This window comes from Megascapheus bottae, chromosome 2 (genome assembly GCF_031878675.1).
Source record: "Megascapheus bottae isolate mThoBot1 chromosome 2, mThoBot2.hap1, whole genome shotgun sequence".
Taxonomy (NCBI): domain Eukaryota; kingdom Metazoa; phylum Chordata; class Mammalia; order Rodentia; family Geomyidae; genus Megascapheus; species Megascapheus bottae.
The window spans coordinates 81,464,396-81,483,190 of NC_143510.1; the positions used below are offsets into that span (position 1 = coordinate 81,464,396).

At 37.2% G+C, this 18,795-nt stretch overlaps 1 protein-coding gene across 2 annotated transcripts; it reads left to right on the forward strand.

Annotated features, from left to right (window-relative positions):
• The first annotated feature begins 637 nt into the window (after positions 1-637).
• Actr6 (actin related protein 6) lies at positions 638-17,317 on the forward strand. 2 transcript variants are annotated; one of them, XM_090328478.1, is made up of 11 exons: positions 638-764; positions 2,236-2,353; positions 3,384-3,452; positions 4,266-4,389; positions 5,643-5,778; positions 5,877-5,933; positions 7,506-7,604; positions 7,701-7,779; positions 12,478-12,649; positions 15,061-15,199; positions 16,739-17,317. In XM_090328478.1, exons 1-11 carry the CDS (start codon positions 697-699, stop codon positions 16,866-16,868), a joined length of 1,191 nt encoding a protein of 396 aa, XP_090184604.1. In that variant the 5' UTR covers positions 638-696; the 3' UTR covers positions 16,869-17,317. The 2 variants fall into 2 exon arrangements, with proteins under 2 accessions (XP_090184604.1, XP_090184605.1); XM_090328479.1 differs by lacking the exons at positions 638-764; positions 2,236-2,353 and having other exon boundaries at positions 3,388-3,466.
• The last annotated feature ends 1,478 nt before the right edge of the window (positions 17,318-18,795 follow it).

An 18,795-nucleotide genomic window follows, 5' to 3' on the forward strand; every position in this document is an offset into this window, starting at 1 on the left:
TGGCCAATGGAAAAGCACGTATACAAGTCATGGTAGCTAATTTACAACTGGATGAGCAGGGTTTAAAAAAATGAGGCCAGGGACATCTCATATCCAATGTCACGCTGCTTCATTGGGTTCTGTTCAAAGACACACGCAGGGATAGGGAACTTGTAGGCTTCATCTGCCCAATAAAGAAAAACCGAAATGGGGCCAGGAGTTTGGCCTAGTGGTAGAGTGCTTGCCTAGCATGCATGGAGACCCGGGTTCGATTCTTCGGTACCACATATATAGAAAAAAGCCGGAAGTGGTGCTGTGGCTCCAGTGCTAGAGTGCTACCCTTGAGAAAGCCCAAGGATGGTGCTCAAGCCCTGAGCTCAACACCCAGGACTGGCAGAAAGAAAAAAGAAAAAGAAAGAAAAACCGAAATGGAAAGAAAAAGCATTTAGCAGTTTCTTCTCTTCTGGAAGTTTTCCCCCCTTCTAAACAGTTTGACTTGCAAACAGTGGACCCTAGCTGGCCCGACAGCCTACGCCACTCTGTCGCCTCGGCTTCCGGCGTCTTCTGTTGCTATGGTAACCGGAAGCGTACTCTGTAGCTCCGCCCCCTCAGGGGAAAAAAAAAAAACCAACAACCATAGAGTACCGGAAAAGGACTGAGCAGAGCGATCGGAAGGAGCCAGATACCCCGCAGGTGTGTGGCGTGGTTTGCACCGAAATGACGACTTTAGTGCTGGATAACGGAGCCTACAACGCTAAAATCGGTTACAGCCATGAAAATGTGTCGTAAGTGTTAACTTCGTGGGAAGAGCCAGGTGCCATACATATATATATACTAGGGGGGACTGCGCTTGGTCTCCGGACTTCTGTTGCACACGCCCTTAGGCGGCCCCAAGCTGGAGGGAGGCTCTCTGGGTTGTGATGCTTTGAACTAGAATGGATGGTGCTTTTAGTTTCCGGGGGCTGCGCAGCTTAGGAAGTGGGATATATATATATATATTATAAATATGTATATATCACAAATGTGCATATATATGAGCATATATAATATATGTGCATATATATTTTTTCCTGGCAGAGGAAACCAGAAGCAGCAGAGTTTCATGACCCTTCAGAGATTGTGGGCAACATGCTGGGTGGCTGTGCATTTTCTGCAAGGCGATTATAGTGTGTCCTTGAATCCTCAAAAGGGTTCTGTGACCCACAATAGTCTAAAAGACATTGTCTACAGGCTTTACAGGATTGAACACAAACAAATGCAGTGGTTTCTATAAAGCATATGTTTGAATAAATAACTGATTTGTTGTTGACAATTTATACATTAGTTTTTTTAAAGGATGCCGCCTAAATAATAAGCAGTAGCAAATTGGCTAAGTACATTGATGTGCAATTATGAGATTGGCAATCATGTAGCTTCTTTGATTTGTGAAGTTCTACTACCCATCTACACCTCAAGCTCTTTTTGTTGTTGTTGTCTGTGCTGTCTTCCTGATTTAGCTTCTCAAAAAGTGGATTATAACTCCCTGCCATGGAATTTGTATAAATTATGTCCTCATAGAATATTTAAACATGTAAAGAAACCCAATAGTGGGCCGGGAGTTTGGCCTACTGGTTAAAGTGCTTGCCTAGCATGCATGAAGACCCGGGTTCGATTCCTCGGTACCACATATATAGAAAAAAGCCGGAAGTGGTGCTGAGGCTCAAGTGGTAGAGCTCTAGCCTTGAGAAAGTCCAAGGACAGTGCGCAGGCCCTGCGCTCAAGCCCAGGACTGGCAAAAAAAAAAAAAAAAAAAAAAAAAAGAAACCCAATAATACAGTAAGTGAAATAAGAAAAACATTTTTATTATCCCAGTATATGGTAATGGCTCTAACCTGTCTTCCTGCTAAGCTTGCAAGCTCATAGTGGATGGTAACCATATAAGAATGGTATAAGACATATGGTATTTCCACATAAAAGCTGGAAAAACTAAGATGTTTGTTCAGAGTTCTGGCAGTCAGACTGTGAAATGGCAAAACTAAACCCACCCCTAATGATTTAAGATTATTTGAGGGAAAGAAATGCTCCAGTATAGAACCTGTTAAATATGAGGACTTTAAAATTAAAAACAAAACACGACATTTACTACTTATTTAAAGGCAGAATGAGAATGACTATTTTTGTATATAGTGATCTTTTGGTACTGGAGTGGTAATTAAGTGAAGGTAATGTTAGTAACTAAATATTTAAGGGATAATTGCATTGCTTCTTTGTTTCCAGGGTTATTCCTAACTGTCAGTTCAGGTCGAAAACTGCACGTCTTAAAACGTTTACTGCTAACCAGATAGATGAAATAAAAGACCCTTCTGGACTGTTTTATATCCTTCCTTTTCAAAAGGTAATCAGTGTAATGATGTTGTCATGTTAGTATTATAAACCTGATTTGATGACAATGTGTATATGTATGTGTGTATGCACACGCGCGTGCAACACACGAGCACAGTCCTGGGGATGAACTCAGGGCCTGGGTGCTGTCCCTGAGCTTTTTTGCTCCAGGCTAGTACCACTTGAACCTCAGCTTTACTTCAGGCTTTTTGGTGGTTTATTGGAGATAAAAGTCACATGGACTTTGAACTGCAGTTTTCAGATCTTAGCCTCCTGAGTAGCTAGGATCATGGGCATCAGTTAATGGTTCCTAGCTTTGAAGACACTTTTTAATATGGCATATTATAAAAATTATATTTTATCTCTCTAAAATAACTATTAAATGTTAACTAATATCTAATTGAAACCTAAAATTGAAATTACTTTTTCTTGGTTAAAAATAAATGACTATGATTCACTTATTGCTTGTAAATACTAAATTTTCCTATGCTAAATGGTATGCCCATATTAATTTAGAGGTATAGAGAGTCATTCCTCTGTGCCTTTTGAACCAGTAGTTTAATTAGTTTGCTAGTTTTTTTCATGCTTGAACTTTTTTTACTTTTATTTTTCGAGGTTCTGGGGTTTAACCTCAGGGCCTCATACTTGTGAGGCAAGTATTTACAGCTTGATCACCCCATAATCCTTTTTTTTTGTTTTCATTTGTTTTTTTTTTTTCTTTTTTTCAGATAGGGTCTTTACTTTTACTGGGCTGACCTTGAGCCATGATTCTCCTACCCTGCCTCCAGAGTAGCTAGGATTATTAGTGGGCACTGATAGATCAATTTGCTATCTTTTGGCCAAGTTGACTCTAACTTGTATCATTCTGTCTCCCCTTTCAAGTAAGTTTTTGACTTATAAAAGAAGAAAAACAACTGTAATTACTTTGATAGTCAAATAGCATTAGACTGGAATTAGTATCTATTAAGTGCCATAATTCAGTGTTTAGAATATATGTTAATTTCAAATAATTGTAATAATTAAGTTTATTTACCAAATTTTAGGGCTATTTGGTGAATTGGGATGTTCAACGTCAAGTTTGGGATTACCTTTTTGGGAAAGAAATGTATCAGGTAACAAATTAAGAGTATGTATTCAAAGGCTTCTATTTGTGTAATTCCAATAAAAAATAAGAATTTATACTTTTAGATTTATAAAATTATCAATGTTATTAGTACTTAAGTCACTTAAATATAGCTTTGCCTAGACTTGATATTCTGAATTTTTTTTTTCCTTTGGTTGGTTGTGAGGCTTGAACTTTGGACCTGGATGCTGTCCCTGAGCTCATCAGCTCAAGGCTAGTGCTCCACCATGTTAAGCCACAGATCTACTTCCGGTTTGGGGATGGGTAATTGGAGATGAGTCTCCCTGACTTTGTGCCCAGGCTGGCTTTGAACTGCAATCCTCAGATCTCAACCATCTTTCACATAAGTTATCTTGGAAGACAAAGGAGCTCTGGCTCAGCTGGTGGAAGCTATCAGGACTAGTTATGTGTCTGTATGATGATATTCAGGGTTCAAAATAACAGTGGCTACACTGTAGGTGACATCATTTGTTACTTTTGTGTAATTATATTCCACAATATGACAGTTTCATTTTATTACTGCTGTTGTTATGAGAGAAAGATTTGCATTTTTACTTGAGCGTGTAGGTTTGGTAATCAGACGCTCTGTCCTAAGTGGTTATAGGACCTGTGTAACTTAGTCAACTTTTCTATGCCTCAATTTGGTCATATATTAATCAGACTAAAAATCACTAAGATTGTTTTAAAACGTAATTTTGTGTGTGTGTTTGTATGTATATATATATATTGTGGAGATATATTGTATTGATATACTATAATACATATAACATGGCAAATTAGAAAATCCTTTTTTCTCCTGTAGGTTGATTTTTTAGATACTAATATTATTATCACAGAACCATATTTTAACTTCACTTCAATTCAAGAATCAATGAATGAAATTCTGTTTGAAGAATATCAGTTCCAAGCAGTACTAAGAGTAAATGGTAAGTGAAAATTTTTGCCGAAATTGAATTTTGTGACTGTGGATATTAAAGAGGTGAAGGAACATGAAATCCCAAATACTATTAAACATGGAATTTTAAAACTAGACCCATAGAGATTATATAATCAGGCTTATCAATTTGGCTTTTTACTCATATTTCTCTCAAATGAAGTTAATAGCCACATGTTTCTAATCTCTGAAAGATTATTCTAAACTAGTTATTTGTCAATGAGTAGGTTGCCATTGTTATTTAAACTAATGCTAACCACTTTGCCAATGTAAATAAAAGAATCTTAATGTCTAGAAGCAAGTATATTAAAGGCAAGGATTATATTATCTGATCATGTACAATGAAAGTATTTAGTTAACGTGTAGAATTCAAGTCATGTAGATCTCCAGAAGTGTTGTCAGCCAGCCGAGATTTTGCATCCTGGAAATGTTTGGCAGTGTCGGGAGATATTAGCTAATTGGCAAAGTACTACTGGTGTCTAATAGATTAAAATTGAATAATATAAAGGAGTTAGTTGACCCATAGTGTCAGTGGATCCAAAGTGGAGAAATCCTGCTCCAAAGACACTGCCTTGCTCTGCTACTTCCTAATTGTGTGACACATTTTTTAACTTGGCTTGCTCATGGTTCAATTCCCACAGAAACATAACATAAAAAGCCCCACGTGTATATGTTTATATACATGTACAATTGTAAGTTTTAGAGTTTATTTGTGTGTGGTGTGTGTATGTGTGTGTATGTGTGTACTAGGGCTTGAACTAAGGGCCTTGTCTTCTCAGCTTTTTCCCTTATATCTGGCACTTTACCAGTTGAGCCATACCTCTCCTGGCTTTTGATGGTTAATTTTGATAGTCTTTTAATTTTATCTGCTCAGGCTGGCCTGAAACTTCAGTCCTCAGATCTCAGCCTCCTGAGTAGCTAGTAGATGTGACTCTCTGGTTCCTGACTTATTTAGAGTTTAGAATAGAGCTTGGTATATAAATGCTCAGTAATCATTAATAACTGCTATAGGCTATGAAATTTACATTTAAAAACTGATCACAAATTTTCTTAGGTTCACCAGATAAATGTGACTTAAATTTTTTTTAACCTTATAAAGATATTGTAAGATTTGTGAACATAAGTTTAAGGAACAGTTTTGTTTTTGCTCTTGCCTTAGTTTGCCGTTTGTCTATAAGTTAATGGTATATACATTTACTTAATGTTGCTTATATATTTTTTAATCTTTTTAAATTTTCTTAATAGCTGGAGCTCTCAGTGCACATAGGTATTTCCGAGATAATCCTTCAGAATTATGTTGCATCATTGTAGACAGTGGATATTCCTTTACACATATAGTTCCTTATTGTAGAAGTAAAAAGAAAAAAGAAGCAATTATTCGGTGAGTTGCATGTAATTTTCATGTTATTTCTTAATTCATATAATTTCTTAAGGTGAACTGTGTGATAACTGAACTAAAATTGAATTCTCCCATTATAGGATAAATGTAGGAGGTAAACTCTTAACCAACCATCTAAAGGAGATCATATCTTACAGGTATTCTTTGGCTTTGATTCTTTGCAAGGGTATGAGGTTAAGAATGAACTTTGCATAGCAAAAACAAAGCAACAAACAAAAAGCAAAACAGAAATCCAAACAAACTGCTCCTCTTATCCAACTGCATCCCCAAGACAAGACTCTCTTTATCCCAAACCCTTCCTAAGATCTAGTATACACTAGATAGGTGTTGAAAGTTGTTGTTGTTACTATTGGTGGTCTTAGGGCTTGAACTCAGGGCCTGGGTGCTGTCCCTGAGCTTTTTTCACTCAAGGTTAGCATTCTACTACTTTGAGCCATAGCACCACTTCCAGTTTTCTGGTGATTAATTGGAGGTGAGTCTCATGGAATTTCCTACCTGGGCCAGTTTTGAACTGTGATCCTCAGTTCTCAGGCTCCTGAGTAACTCAGCTAGAATTTCAGGTATGAGACACCAGTGCCTGGCTTTATGTACAATTTATTTACCTAAAAATGAACTAATAACCTTCTTTCAAGGAATAATATATATATATCAAATAAGACAGTAGAGTATTTTTATATTGTTAAGATCTCCAATTAATGATTAGAAAATGGGAAGTGGGGCTGTGGCTCAGGGGTAGGGTGGTAGCCTTGAGTTGAAGAGCTCAGAGACAGCTCCCAGGCCTAGAGTTCAAACCCCATGACCCACCAAAAAAAAAAAAAAGAATTAATATTTTAGGGCTGTGATGTAGGTCAGTGATGAATCACTTCCCTAGCAAGTACAGTGTCCTGGGTTTGATCCTTATTAACAAAAAGGAAAAGACAAAAAAATAAATACAGTTAAAAGGGTTTTTTTTTGTGTGTTGTTGTTTGTTTTTTGTTTTTGTTTTTGTTTTGGGACTTGAGCTCAGGGCCTGGGTACTGTCCTTGGACATGGTTTTGCTCAAGACTAGCGCTCTGCCACTTGAGCCATAGCACCACTTCCAGTTGTATATGTGGTACCAAGGAACTGAACCCTGGGTTTCATGCATGCTTGGCAAGCACTCTACCACTAGGCTACACTCCTGACCTTTAGTTAAAAGTGTTTTACACATTCAAGAGTACAATATTTAAAACAAAACAAAACAAAAAAAGTTACTTGGAAATATAATTCCAGGAAAAAATATTTTTTATTGTAATGTATAGAGGGGTCACAGTTACATTCATCAGGGGTCACTTCTCACACATTAACACCCCCTGTCATGTTTTTGTCCCTATTTCCCTCTCCCTACGCCCTCCCAATCATCTTCTTTCCCCCCCTTCCCTTTTCTATTTCAAATAAACAAATAATTGTATATAGAATATACCAGGCAACAAAGTCAGATACTGTAACAATATGAGATTAACCAAAAGGCAACAAAAGAGAAGAGAAATAACATAGTACATTAAGAGCAACACATCCTTTCATTTAGCCTCATCCTATGTGGCCTTATGTATCTAGTTTTGAGCTATTGTAGTCCTCTGCTAGGAGAGTCCTAGGTTTGTACTAATTATTACAAATGAGGGAAAATATGAAAATATTTTAAATGATCAAATTTTTTTCACTTCATATTTTATAATTACTATTTCTTGTAGGCAATTACATGTTATGGATGAAACACATGTGATTAATCAGGTGAAAGAAGATGTATGCTATGTGTCTCAAGATTTTTATAGAGACATGGATATTGCAAAGTATGTATAATTGGAATCGAAGAATTAGAATATTGACATTGGGTGATATTGCATATAATTGAAATATTTCAAAAATACCTTATTTTTGTCTTACAGGTTGAAAGGAGAAGATAATACAGTAATGATTGACTATGTTTTGCCTGATTTCAGTACCATTAAAAAGGGCTTTTGTAAGGTAATTTTTGAAAATCTTCAAGTGACTACCTCAGTCAGAATTTAACAGCATATGTTATCTAGCGGATATTGACAGGCCTAACGTGATTGTTGTTGACTGCCTTCCTACTGGCCATTTCTCTAGATAAAAGTGTGTAAGTTTGATTAATAGGTTTCTTACTAAATTTATTTAGACAAAAAACTGTTAGCCAAATCACAGCACTTGGGATAAATCTTGGAGATAATAGGATTGTTACCTATATCATGGCTCAGCCTTTTCTATTTACTTAAGCATTATTTTAAATCCAGGTTATTTTCCTATTGTGAAAATGATTGACAAAGCTGACCCAGGACTGAATTTTAGTCATGTTTTCCAGATAGAATTAACATGTAAATTATAAAGGGCAAAATCCAGTGTACTCAGTGTTGAGAAACAGCTTCTTTTGTATTTCAAAGTTAAGTAATTCTGTTTTGTCTTTGATCAGCTCAGGTGAAGACAGGTCTATGTTTAATGAATGCGAAGTTTTCCCTTCTACTTACTGGCTTGATGAAGACTGTTGGAGTGTTAAAAATGTTTCATTGGAAATGTAAGGGAGTTGAGTGCCAGTGGCTCATGCTGATAATCCCAGTTGCTCAGGATGCTGAGATCTGAGTATCACAGTTGAAAACTAACCAGGCAGGGACGTTCATGAGACTCATAACTTCAGTGATCTGGCAGAATGCTGGAACTGTAGCAGTGGTTCATGTGGCAGAGCTCTAGCCTTGAGCAAAAAAGCTAAGGGATAGTGCCCAAGTCCTGAGTTCAAACCTTAGTGTCAGCACAAAAAAGTGAAAAAAATCTAAAGAGACGTTATGATACTACTTATTGAATATACCATAGAACAGTGAAAAACCAAGAACAGTCTACATATCCAGTAATAGAAAGAAAATAATGTTTTATTCATCCATATAAGAAAACAATAAGGAAATGAAATGGAGCATCAATAAATCCCAGAAACATGTTTTAGAAGCCATATATACGATGAGTCTATAAGGAATAATTACATGAAATTAAAGTGGAAGACTATATAAATGGTAACACTAAATGAAGATAAGGAATCTTGTTTTTAACGTGCATTAAAAGCCGATTGATGTCTGTGTTTTATGTAATTATACTTGGTATGTCTGTTCAAACCCAAGTACCTGCAAAAATACAAAATAAGACACTGGCTTAATTTAAGACTTATTCTTCACTCTCAGTCCATATTAACTCATGCATGAAAGGTAGCCTTTTGCATATCGATAGATTAATGCTAAAATGTATTTTTGAGTTAATATTTCACTGTATGAATTGTTAGCTGATATTCACTAACTTTTTTGGGGGGGGTTGTGGGGCTTGAACTCTGGGACTGGGTGCTGTCCTTGAGCTCTTCATCTCCAGGCCACCACTCTAATCCTTGAGAAAGAGCGCCATTTCCTGTTTTCTAGTGGTTAATTGGAGATAAGAGTCTCACCGTGTTTAGTGCCCAGGCTGGCTTTGAACCTCAAGCCTCAGATCTGAGTAGTTAGGATTATAGGCATGAGCCACCATGTGCAGCTTATTCGCTAACTTTGACATGAGCCAAATATTTATGAATTTAGAAAACCAATTTTACAGAAACTGAAAAAAAATACTTGAGAGGCTTTATGTTTCGGATATTGTTTAAATTCATATTTTCGGAATTAACTCAAATAATTTTAGCTATTCATTTTGGTACACTTCTATAATCCTAGCTACTCAGAAAGTGGAGGCAGGAGAATCATGAGTTAGAGCCAAACATTGGCAAAGTTAGTGAGACGCTATCACAAAATAAAAATAGAAAACAGAAGATCTGAGGCATATTTCATGTGGTTTGGTACCTTTCTATCATGGGAGATGGCTTGAATTCAATCCCCAGTTCTGCCAAAAAAAAAAAAAATGGACAAGACAAATATATGTGTGTGTGTGTGTGTGTGTGTGTGTGCGTGCGTGTGTGTGTATGCATATATATATACATGTATATGCATATGCATTATATAGACATTATGTAATGTATATGTATTCACATCTAAAGGTACATTGCATATAAAACATTTTGGGGAAAACTTGCAGCCTGATTTTTCTAGTGTCAATAGTAGTAATAGTAGTAATAAAGAAAAATAAGGTCTATAATATCATTGTAGACTATAACTGATAGAATTTCCTTTATAATCTCTTATTAGAAAGTTAATGTCTACCAAATGCTAATTATCTGCCTGACCTAAATTGAGAATATTACACTAATTATTAACAATTACCACTTTCTGCGGAAGTGTAACAACAAACTAGTCATTTTTTTTTTTTTTGGCCAGTCCTGGGGCTTGAACTCAGGGCCTGACACTGTCCTTGGGCTTTCTCAAGGCTAGAGCTCTGCCATTTGAACCATATCACCGCTTCTGGCTTTTTCTATGTATGTAGTACTGAGGAACCTGGGTTTTCATGTATGCTAGGCAAGCACTCTACCATTAGACCAAACTTCTGGCCTGGTCATTTCTTTAATGGTACTAGAAGTAGATCGATGAGTACTATTCAGTAATTATGGACCATGTCAACTAAAATAACAACTTTAGCAGCCCTTACAAATTTCTTTGTCCATGTCTATAAAAGAGAAAAAGAACTTTTGGGGATTATACTTTTAAAAACAGAATATATGTCCAGATATGATAGTATAAGCCTGTAACCCAGCACATGGGAGACAGAGGCAGGTGAATCATAAGTTTGAGGCTATCGTAGGCTACATAGCAAGATCCTCCCTCAAAAACAAAGCAAAAAAACCCAAAATTCTACTTGTTATACACTAGGTTACAGATTAACACTTAATGGCTTCAGTGCTGACATTCGAAAAGGACAACTAGTGCTGGCTCTTCAAGGATTTAGATAAGCTAGTGTTTGATCAGCTGAAATTCTCCAAGTCTGCATGTGTCTCACATTTTTCAGTATTAACAAAATAAATTATAATTTTTATTTTTATTTTTATTTTTTTGTGGGTTAAGGAACTTGAACTTGGCCTGGGCACTGTCCCCTAGCTTCAGTTCGAGGCTACTGCCCTACCCTTGAGCCAAGCCCCACTTCCCGTTTTCTAGAGGTTCATTGGAAATAAGAGTCTCAGGTACTTTTGTGCCTGGGCTGGCTTTGAACTTTGATCCTCAGATCTCAGCCTCCTGAATAGCTAAGATTAAAAGTGTGAGCCACCACGCCCGGCAAGTTATATCTTTTAAATTCAAGCTAATAACAGTTTAAAATGCATTTGTAAATTTATAGGAAATACTATCCCTCATAAGAAGGAAGACTATTCTTTTTGTTACTGTAGTGATAGTTTAATTGAATTAAAAGAAATTTATAGTATACCTTTCTTCCCAGAATATTGTGAAATTTCCAGGAATTCTTTTGTGTGTGCTGTTCCCGAGGCTTGAACTCAAGAAGGGTCTGGGCACTGTCCCTTGAGCTCCTTTTGTTTCAGGCTACTGCTCTACCACTTACTCCACAGTTTCACTTAATCCCTTCTTTTTTGTCTGTTGTGGGGTTTGAATTCTTCCTGGGCATCGTCCCTGAGCTCTTCAGCTCAAGGCTACCACCTTACTCCTTGAGCCACAGCACCACTTTAGGTTCTCTGGTGGTAAATTGGAGATAAGTGTTTCACAGACTTTTGTGCCTTGGCTGGCTTTGACCCACAATCCTCAGATCTCAGCCTCCTGAGTAGCTGAGATAACAGGTGTGAGCCACCAGTATATGGCTTTAAGCTCTTTTTGGTGGTTAATTAGAGATAAGTTTCAGAGACTTCAACTTCTTTGCCCAAGCTGGCTTGAAACCTTGATCCTCAGATCTCAGCCTCCTGAGTAGCTAGGATTACAAGTGTGAGCTATCAGGGCCTGGCTCCTAGAAAGATAATTTTTTTTTGGGGGGGAGTTAGTCCTGGGGCTTGAACTTAGGCCCTGGATGATATTCCTGAGCTTTTTTGCACAGGTCTAGTACGTCTAGCTTTTTTGGTAGTTAATTGGAGTTAAGAGTCTCTTGGATTTGTCTACTCAGGCAGGCTTCAAATCTCAATCCTGATTATCTCAGCCTCTGTTAAGCCACAGTGCCTGGACTGTGAATCTCCTCTTTGTGCCCATGCTGATCTGGAACTGTAGTGTCACATGCCTGTTATCCAAGCTATGTGTGAGGGAAGCAAAACTGGGAGGATCATGGTCCACTGTAGCCTGGGCATAAAGCCAGAGCCTGTTTCGAAAACTGGCTACTCGAAAAGAAGCTGAATGAGTAGCTCAAGTGGTGGAGCACCTGCCTAATAAATGCAAAGCTCTGAGTTTAGTCCCCAATACTACAAAAAAAAGTTTGGAATTAAAGTTGCTAGATTACCTTCTGGGGGGATACCCACATTAGCATTAGTAATTTTTCAGTGGAATGATTTTGTCAGTAGGAGAGGCCATGTTTTTTTTTTTACCTTTGGGAACCCTTGAACTTTTAAGAAAATGGTTGATAAAGGAAGTAGAGCTGTGGCTTAAAGTTGTAAAGCATAAGCCTTGAGCAAAAGAGCTCAGGGATTGTGCCCAGGCCCTGAGTTCAAGGCCCATGACTGACAAAAAGAAATGTTGTTTACTATATTAGTATTAAATATGTATTGATAATAATTGTTAGTCATGTGAACTAGATAATGTAGCTTAAACTTTTTATCTTTTCTTTAAGCCAAGGGAAGAGATGGTGTTGAGTGGAAAATATAAGTCTGGGGAACAGATTCTTCGTCTGGCCAATGAGAGATTTGCTGTTCCAGAAATACTGTTTAATCCGTCTGATATTGGCATTCAAGAAATGGGAATTCCAGAAGCTATTGTCTATTCTATTCAAAACTTACCTGAAGGTACCTCAGTAATTAGATTAAATATTGAAGAGTAATTTCTAAAAACTAAAACCCTATAAACGCTATTTCTTTTAGAATCACTTCCAGTAATAGCAGATAACAGTAGAGATTTCCAAATCTCAGAACAATAATTCTTATTTGTTTGGTCCTAGATTATAAATTATGTTTTTGAAAATTCTTCATGGTTTATTTAAACATGAAAGAATATATCTTAAATTGTATTCAGTTTGCTTATACTGGTGCTTGAACTCAGGGCCTCAATCTCTCCTTTTTAACTCATAGCTTGTGCTCTGTCACTTGAACCATGCCTTTAGTTCTAGCTTTTTGCGGGTTAGTTGACAATGAGAGTCTCATGAATATGTCTGCTTTGAACTTCAATGTATATTTTGAACTTCAGTTCTCAACTTTCAGCTTCCTAATTAGCTAGGATTATAAGCATGAACAAATGGTACCGTTTGAGGCAGTGTCTTTTGTATGCAGTCTAGGCTGGCCTTGAACTCATGATTCTCCTGCCTCAATTGCCAGCTAGAATTACAGATGCATACAAGACTCAGCAAAAACTTTTAACTCAAATAGTACAAAGTAGAAATTTATAATTTAACAATTTAATGCTTCTCAGCCATTGATGGGACTGATTTCACCTTTCTGTTGTATTTGGATAACATACAAAACTGATTTCATAAGACTGGAGTATGGTGCTTGAAGTGATCGTTTCTGGGTTATCATGAAGCACGACTTAAATAAACAATGTCCTAGGATTTTTAGAGTACTTTTTTTTCATTTGTTCTCTTTCTAGTTTGTATGAAATAACTTAGGAAATCTAGCATCTACAATGTGCTTTCCTTTCATTAAAACAAACTAATAAGAGTAAAAAAAAAGAAGTTATATAATGCTTTTAACACTGCAAATATTTTCATATTTGACATAAATTTGCAACATGATGAACTCAACATTTTATACTACACTGATTTAGTGTTATTTTACAATGTTGATAAAAAAAGAAACTTTGTGTTGAACAGAACTCTGAGGTGGTCTCGCCAGTACTTTTGAATTCCTGATAAGTTTCCTGTGATGCTCCGTAGATTCTGCTTGTGTGTGCCTGTACTAGGACTTGAATGCAGGGTTTGGGTGCTGTCCCTGAGCTGTTTTGCTCAGGATTAGCACTGTACCACTTGAGCCACAGCTCCCCTTCTGGCTTTTTCCTGTTTTATTGGCGATAAGAATCCCAGACTTTCATGCCTGGACTGACTTCTAGCTGTGATCTTGGCCTCCTGAGTAGCTAAGATTGTAGGTGTGAGTCACCAGTTCCCAGTTGCTCTGTAGATTTTCAGTGCTGGTTAACTTTATGTTACTTAATGTTTGCTGTCATGTAACTTTGTGTGTGTGTGTGTGCGTGTGTGTGTGTGTGTGTGTGTGTTTCAGTCGTGAGGCTTGAACTCTGGGTGTGGGTATTGTCCCTGAGCTCTTCAGCTCAAGGCTACTACTCTACCCTTGTGCCACAGCGACACTTCCTGTTTTCTAGTGATTAATTAGAAATAAGAGTCTCAGGTTCTTTAGTGCCCAGGCTGGCTTTGAACAGCCTCCTGAGTAGCTAGGATTAACAGGCGTGAGCCACACCTGGCTACATTCATAGGTTTTTTTTTTTTGTTGTTTTGTTTTGTTTTGTTTTTTTGCCATTCTTGGGCTTGGACTCAGGGCCTGAGCACTGTCCTTGGACTTTCTCAAGGCTAGAGCTCTACCACTTGAGCCTCAGCACCACTTCCAGCTTTTTTCTATGTATGTGGTACCTAGGAATTGAACCCGGGTACTCATGCATGCTAGGCAAGCACTCTACCACTAGGCCAAATTCCCGGCCCCATTTATAGTTTTTTAACTATGACTTCCCTCAGGATACGTTGTTGGCAAACTTAGTGGTAGCATGTTTGCCTCACATGCATGAAGCCCTAGGTTTGATTCCTCAGTACCACATAAACGAAAAAGCTGGAAATGGAGCTATGGCTCAAAATGGTAAAGTGTAAACATTGAGCAAAAGAGGCTCAGGAACAGTGCTTGGGGCCTGAGTTTAAGCCCCAGGATTGAAACAAAAAACAAACAAACAAACAAAAACCCCAGTCACTCCATTTTAGGGAAGATGGATTATAAATAACTGAAACACCTGCTGTGGAATATTCCTCATTTACAATAGCTTATATGTGCATATGTTGATAGTTTATTAACCTTAGCTTTTTCTGCTAAAGATCTGTGAGTTCATATTTTATTCTATTTAATGTCTAAGTATGACCTCATTACAAATCGTAATCATATGACTTCCTAGCCAGTAATAGTGATCTCTAAACTTTCATCCAGAAAGTCTTTCCAGAAAGATATTTTTTTCTAATTCCTTTTTCCTTTATGTCCTCTTTCTTTTAAAGAAATGCAGCCACATTTTTTTAAGAACATTGTTTTGACGGGAGGAAATTCACTTTTCCCAGGATTTAGAGATCGAGTTTACTCAGAAGTTCGATGTCTCACTCCAACAGATTATGAGGTTTCTGTAGTGCTGCCTGAAAAGTAAGTGTTGATTTATATGTAAGAAAATCATGGATTATAAATACTGTGGTCTGTAGAAAGATTTGAGTTAAAGCAGAATTTCAAATATAGGAATTATTATTTTATTTTTATTTTATTGGTTGGTCATGGGCCTTGAACTCAGGACCTAGGTGTTGTCCCTGAGCTCTTTTGCTCAAGGCTAGTACTCTACATTTTGAGCCACCATGCTACTTTGGGTTTTCTGATGATTAACTGGAGATAAGAGTCTCACAAGGACTTTTCTGCCTGGGCAGGTTTTAAACTGCAATCCTCAGATCCCAGCCTCCTGAGGAGCTAGATTACAGGCATGAGCCACTGGCACCCAGCAGGAATGAGGTTTTTTGTTTTGTTGTTGTTGTTGTTGTTTTAGTGTGTGTGTGTGTGTGTGTGTGTGTGTGTGTGTATGTATGTTTAAAGCAATAATGTTCATATGTTCTCTTTAGATAGGAAGCATATTAGATTTTAAATCTTCCAGATACATATCAACAGCCAGGAGAATTACTGAAGTAGATTTACTGTTCAGTGTATTGATAGTAAATCTATTGATTTAAATATTTCAATGTTTTTCTTAGAAGAAAAAATATATAAATGGCTGGGAATGTGGCCTAGTAGTAGAATGCTTGCCTAGCATGCACCAAGTTCTGGGTTTGATTCCTCAGTACCATCTAGAAAAAACCAGAAGTGTGCTGTGGCTTAAGTGGTAGAGCGCTAGTCTTGAGAAAGCTCAAGGACAGTGCCCAGGCCCTGAGTTCAAGCCCCAGGACTGGCAAAAAATAAGTTACAAATAAAGCTATTTTATAAAAAGGTTAGGCAATAAAATAAATATAAGGAAAACGTTCTTTATCTTCTCAGATTTAAAACTCTGAGTTGGAAAAAAGAAACAATAGAAATATAATTGCATCATAGCATAAAGTATAACTTTGGTTGTAGATACTAAAGCCAAAGTAAATATTGTATCTGTTCTACTCTTATGTATTGTCTGTATCCTTCCATTTGGTTATCATGAATTATTTTCTAAATGTTTCATTTATTAGGGAAAGCAAAGACCATGAACACAGTTCTCAGTTGAGTCCTAGTTCTAGACTCAACCTCTCTGAACATCATTCTTCTGTCTATAAAATTGGAGGTATAATAACTATAGGAGGTATAATAATTATTTTATGGTTTGCTGACAGAATTAGATGATAAATCTGCCACCAATACAAGTTCAGCTCTATTATGATCCTGCTTTTCTTGGTCTTGGCCCCTTGGTCTTTTACTTGTATTCTTTGTTTTTTGTTTTTTTTTCATATATGAGAAGTAGAGGATCCATGAATTGAGGGAATAGAGGGAACCCCCACCCCACCCCCCACTATATTGTAGTGGTGACTAAGATTCCCTTCTTTTTGAGTTTACCCATATGAAACTTATTTCTATCCCTTCTCCAATTTTCCTTTAAATTGGGTAGAACTCGCAACTTTGAGGTATTTCATTTGTTCATGTCTGTAAAGTCATTTGTCGTTTATTTTACCGTATTTTTAGCCCTATTACATACTCCTGGGAAGGTGGAAAATTGATATCCGAGAATGATGATTTTGAAGATATGGTGGTAACAAGAGAAGATTATGAAGAAAATGGACATAGCATCTGTGAAGAGAAGTTTGATATTTAAAAGACAATTCTCAATAAAAGCCTTGATTGGTAGTAGCTGAAAAGTTTAATTTCATAGTTCTTTTAAGCAAGATTAAAGACCTGTGTTACTTTTTTCACCCTAAGATAAAGCCTTGAAACTCACATAAATACCGTGCTCCATGGTTATTTTTTCAAGGTTTTTTTAGCTGAGTTATTACAGTAGACTTGAACTCATTTTTTTATTTGTGAGCTAAACTATTACAACAGTGCTTACACTGTTTTGAAGAGAAGCCTATTCTTCTTAAGGTGAAAGCAGTTTGATTCTTCATAGTTGAAAGCACATTTTGTATGGTTTTGTGTGATTGACTATGAACTCGCCAGTGTGTTTATAGGTGGATATAATTCCTCTTTGTCTCTTAGCACTAAGTATTTTATTTAAAAGTTGTCATTGTTACCTTTATGTAATAAAGCTGAAAAGACTAACCTTAACTATGTGCATATAATGTTTTTCACTTAGTTTGAAAGAGTGGAAACTAAAATCAGTTCATTGAAGTTTTTCTGATCATTACTGTTTTGGTAACCAAAAATTCTTCTATTTGATCTACAATAAACATACGATGTTAAAGGCTTTAAGTTTTTTGGACCAGGCGTATAGCTGGTGGTAGTAAGCTTACCTAGTTAGTATGTTCAAGGCCCTGGGCTCAAGTGTCAGTACAAATGAACAAATAAAATCACCACAGCTTTCCAGTTTAAAGAAAGAGCTGATAATGGCAGTAGTGCGTTCATGGATATATCAGATAGGCTTCTTGGACTGCAGGTGTGACAGGCAGAAAGAATGGATTGGGCTCATGGACCATGAGCATGGGAACCATCAACAACCACAGGAGGCACCTGCCCTGACCCAGCCCAGCACACTACAGATTTTGCAATCAGCATCTTCCAGGGGGACTCAAGACTTTCCCTAAATTAGATCACCAGCAAGAAAAAACCAAAGTCCAACTATATCCTTTGCTCTATTACTATAGTAACATGCCACAGGGTGAACTGTAATGTAAACTATAGGCATTAGGAGACCATAGTTTTGTTAATAGATTTTAAAACCGTTCTGGTGAAGGATGGTGATGTTATGGTAAGAATATGAAGGGTCTGTCCCCCGACTGGCTCACATGTTGAACACTTGTTCTCCACCTGGTTTGGGAAGGGGGTCTAACTAGTGGGAGTGGGTCACTGGGAATGTGTTTTTGAAGATTATTCCTAATCCTGCCAATCCCTCCCTCTCAGCATTCTGTCATGAGGTGATCAGTCTCTATGATGTTCTGTCTCATACACAGCTCAAATTCATACAAATTCTTCTTGTGTTTTTTTTCTCCTTAGCATATGCACAAAAATTTACAGCCACCACTATTATCTAATACCAGTCTGAGCTCTGACTTCCCCCCAACCCGGCAATATTTAAATAAAAAAAAAATTGAGTGACAAAGGAGTAAGTTGAAGTGTCAGGAATATTGTTTCTAGTTATTTTTGGAGAATAAAAATCTAAGAATCGATGCTATTTCTTTGCTTTCTTTGAAGAACTGGAAACTATGCCTGATGTCACTTAACATAATAAGATGCAAGGTGTTATGACAAAGGACAGAAATAAAAGTCCATTATGTGAAATTCTTTTGATAATGTCCATCTGTCAGTCCTAGAAATCTTAGCCCCAAGTATTGCAGGCAAAGCAGAGGCAGTGTGTAGGCAGAGGCAAGAGGGAGGGGTGCAAGGACTGAAGAGGGGTTGGTTACCTGATTGGGTAGCAGGGAGACTGGGAGACTGAGTAGTTCAGCCCAGGACAATGTACCTAACTTTCGTTAAAGAAGGGCTAGCTTACTGGTTGTGTCTCTAAATGCAGCACAGCAAACAGCAAATCTGGGAGTAGAAATACAGAATGTGGGACTCTACTTCAGAATCATAATCTGCATTTGAAT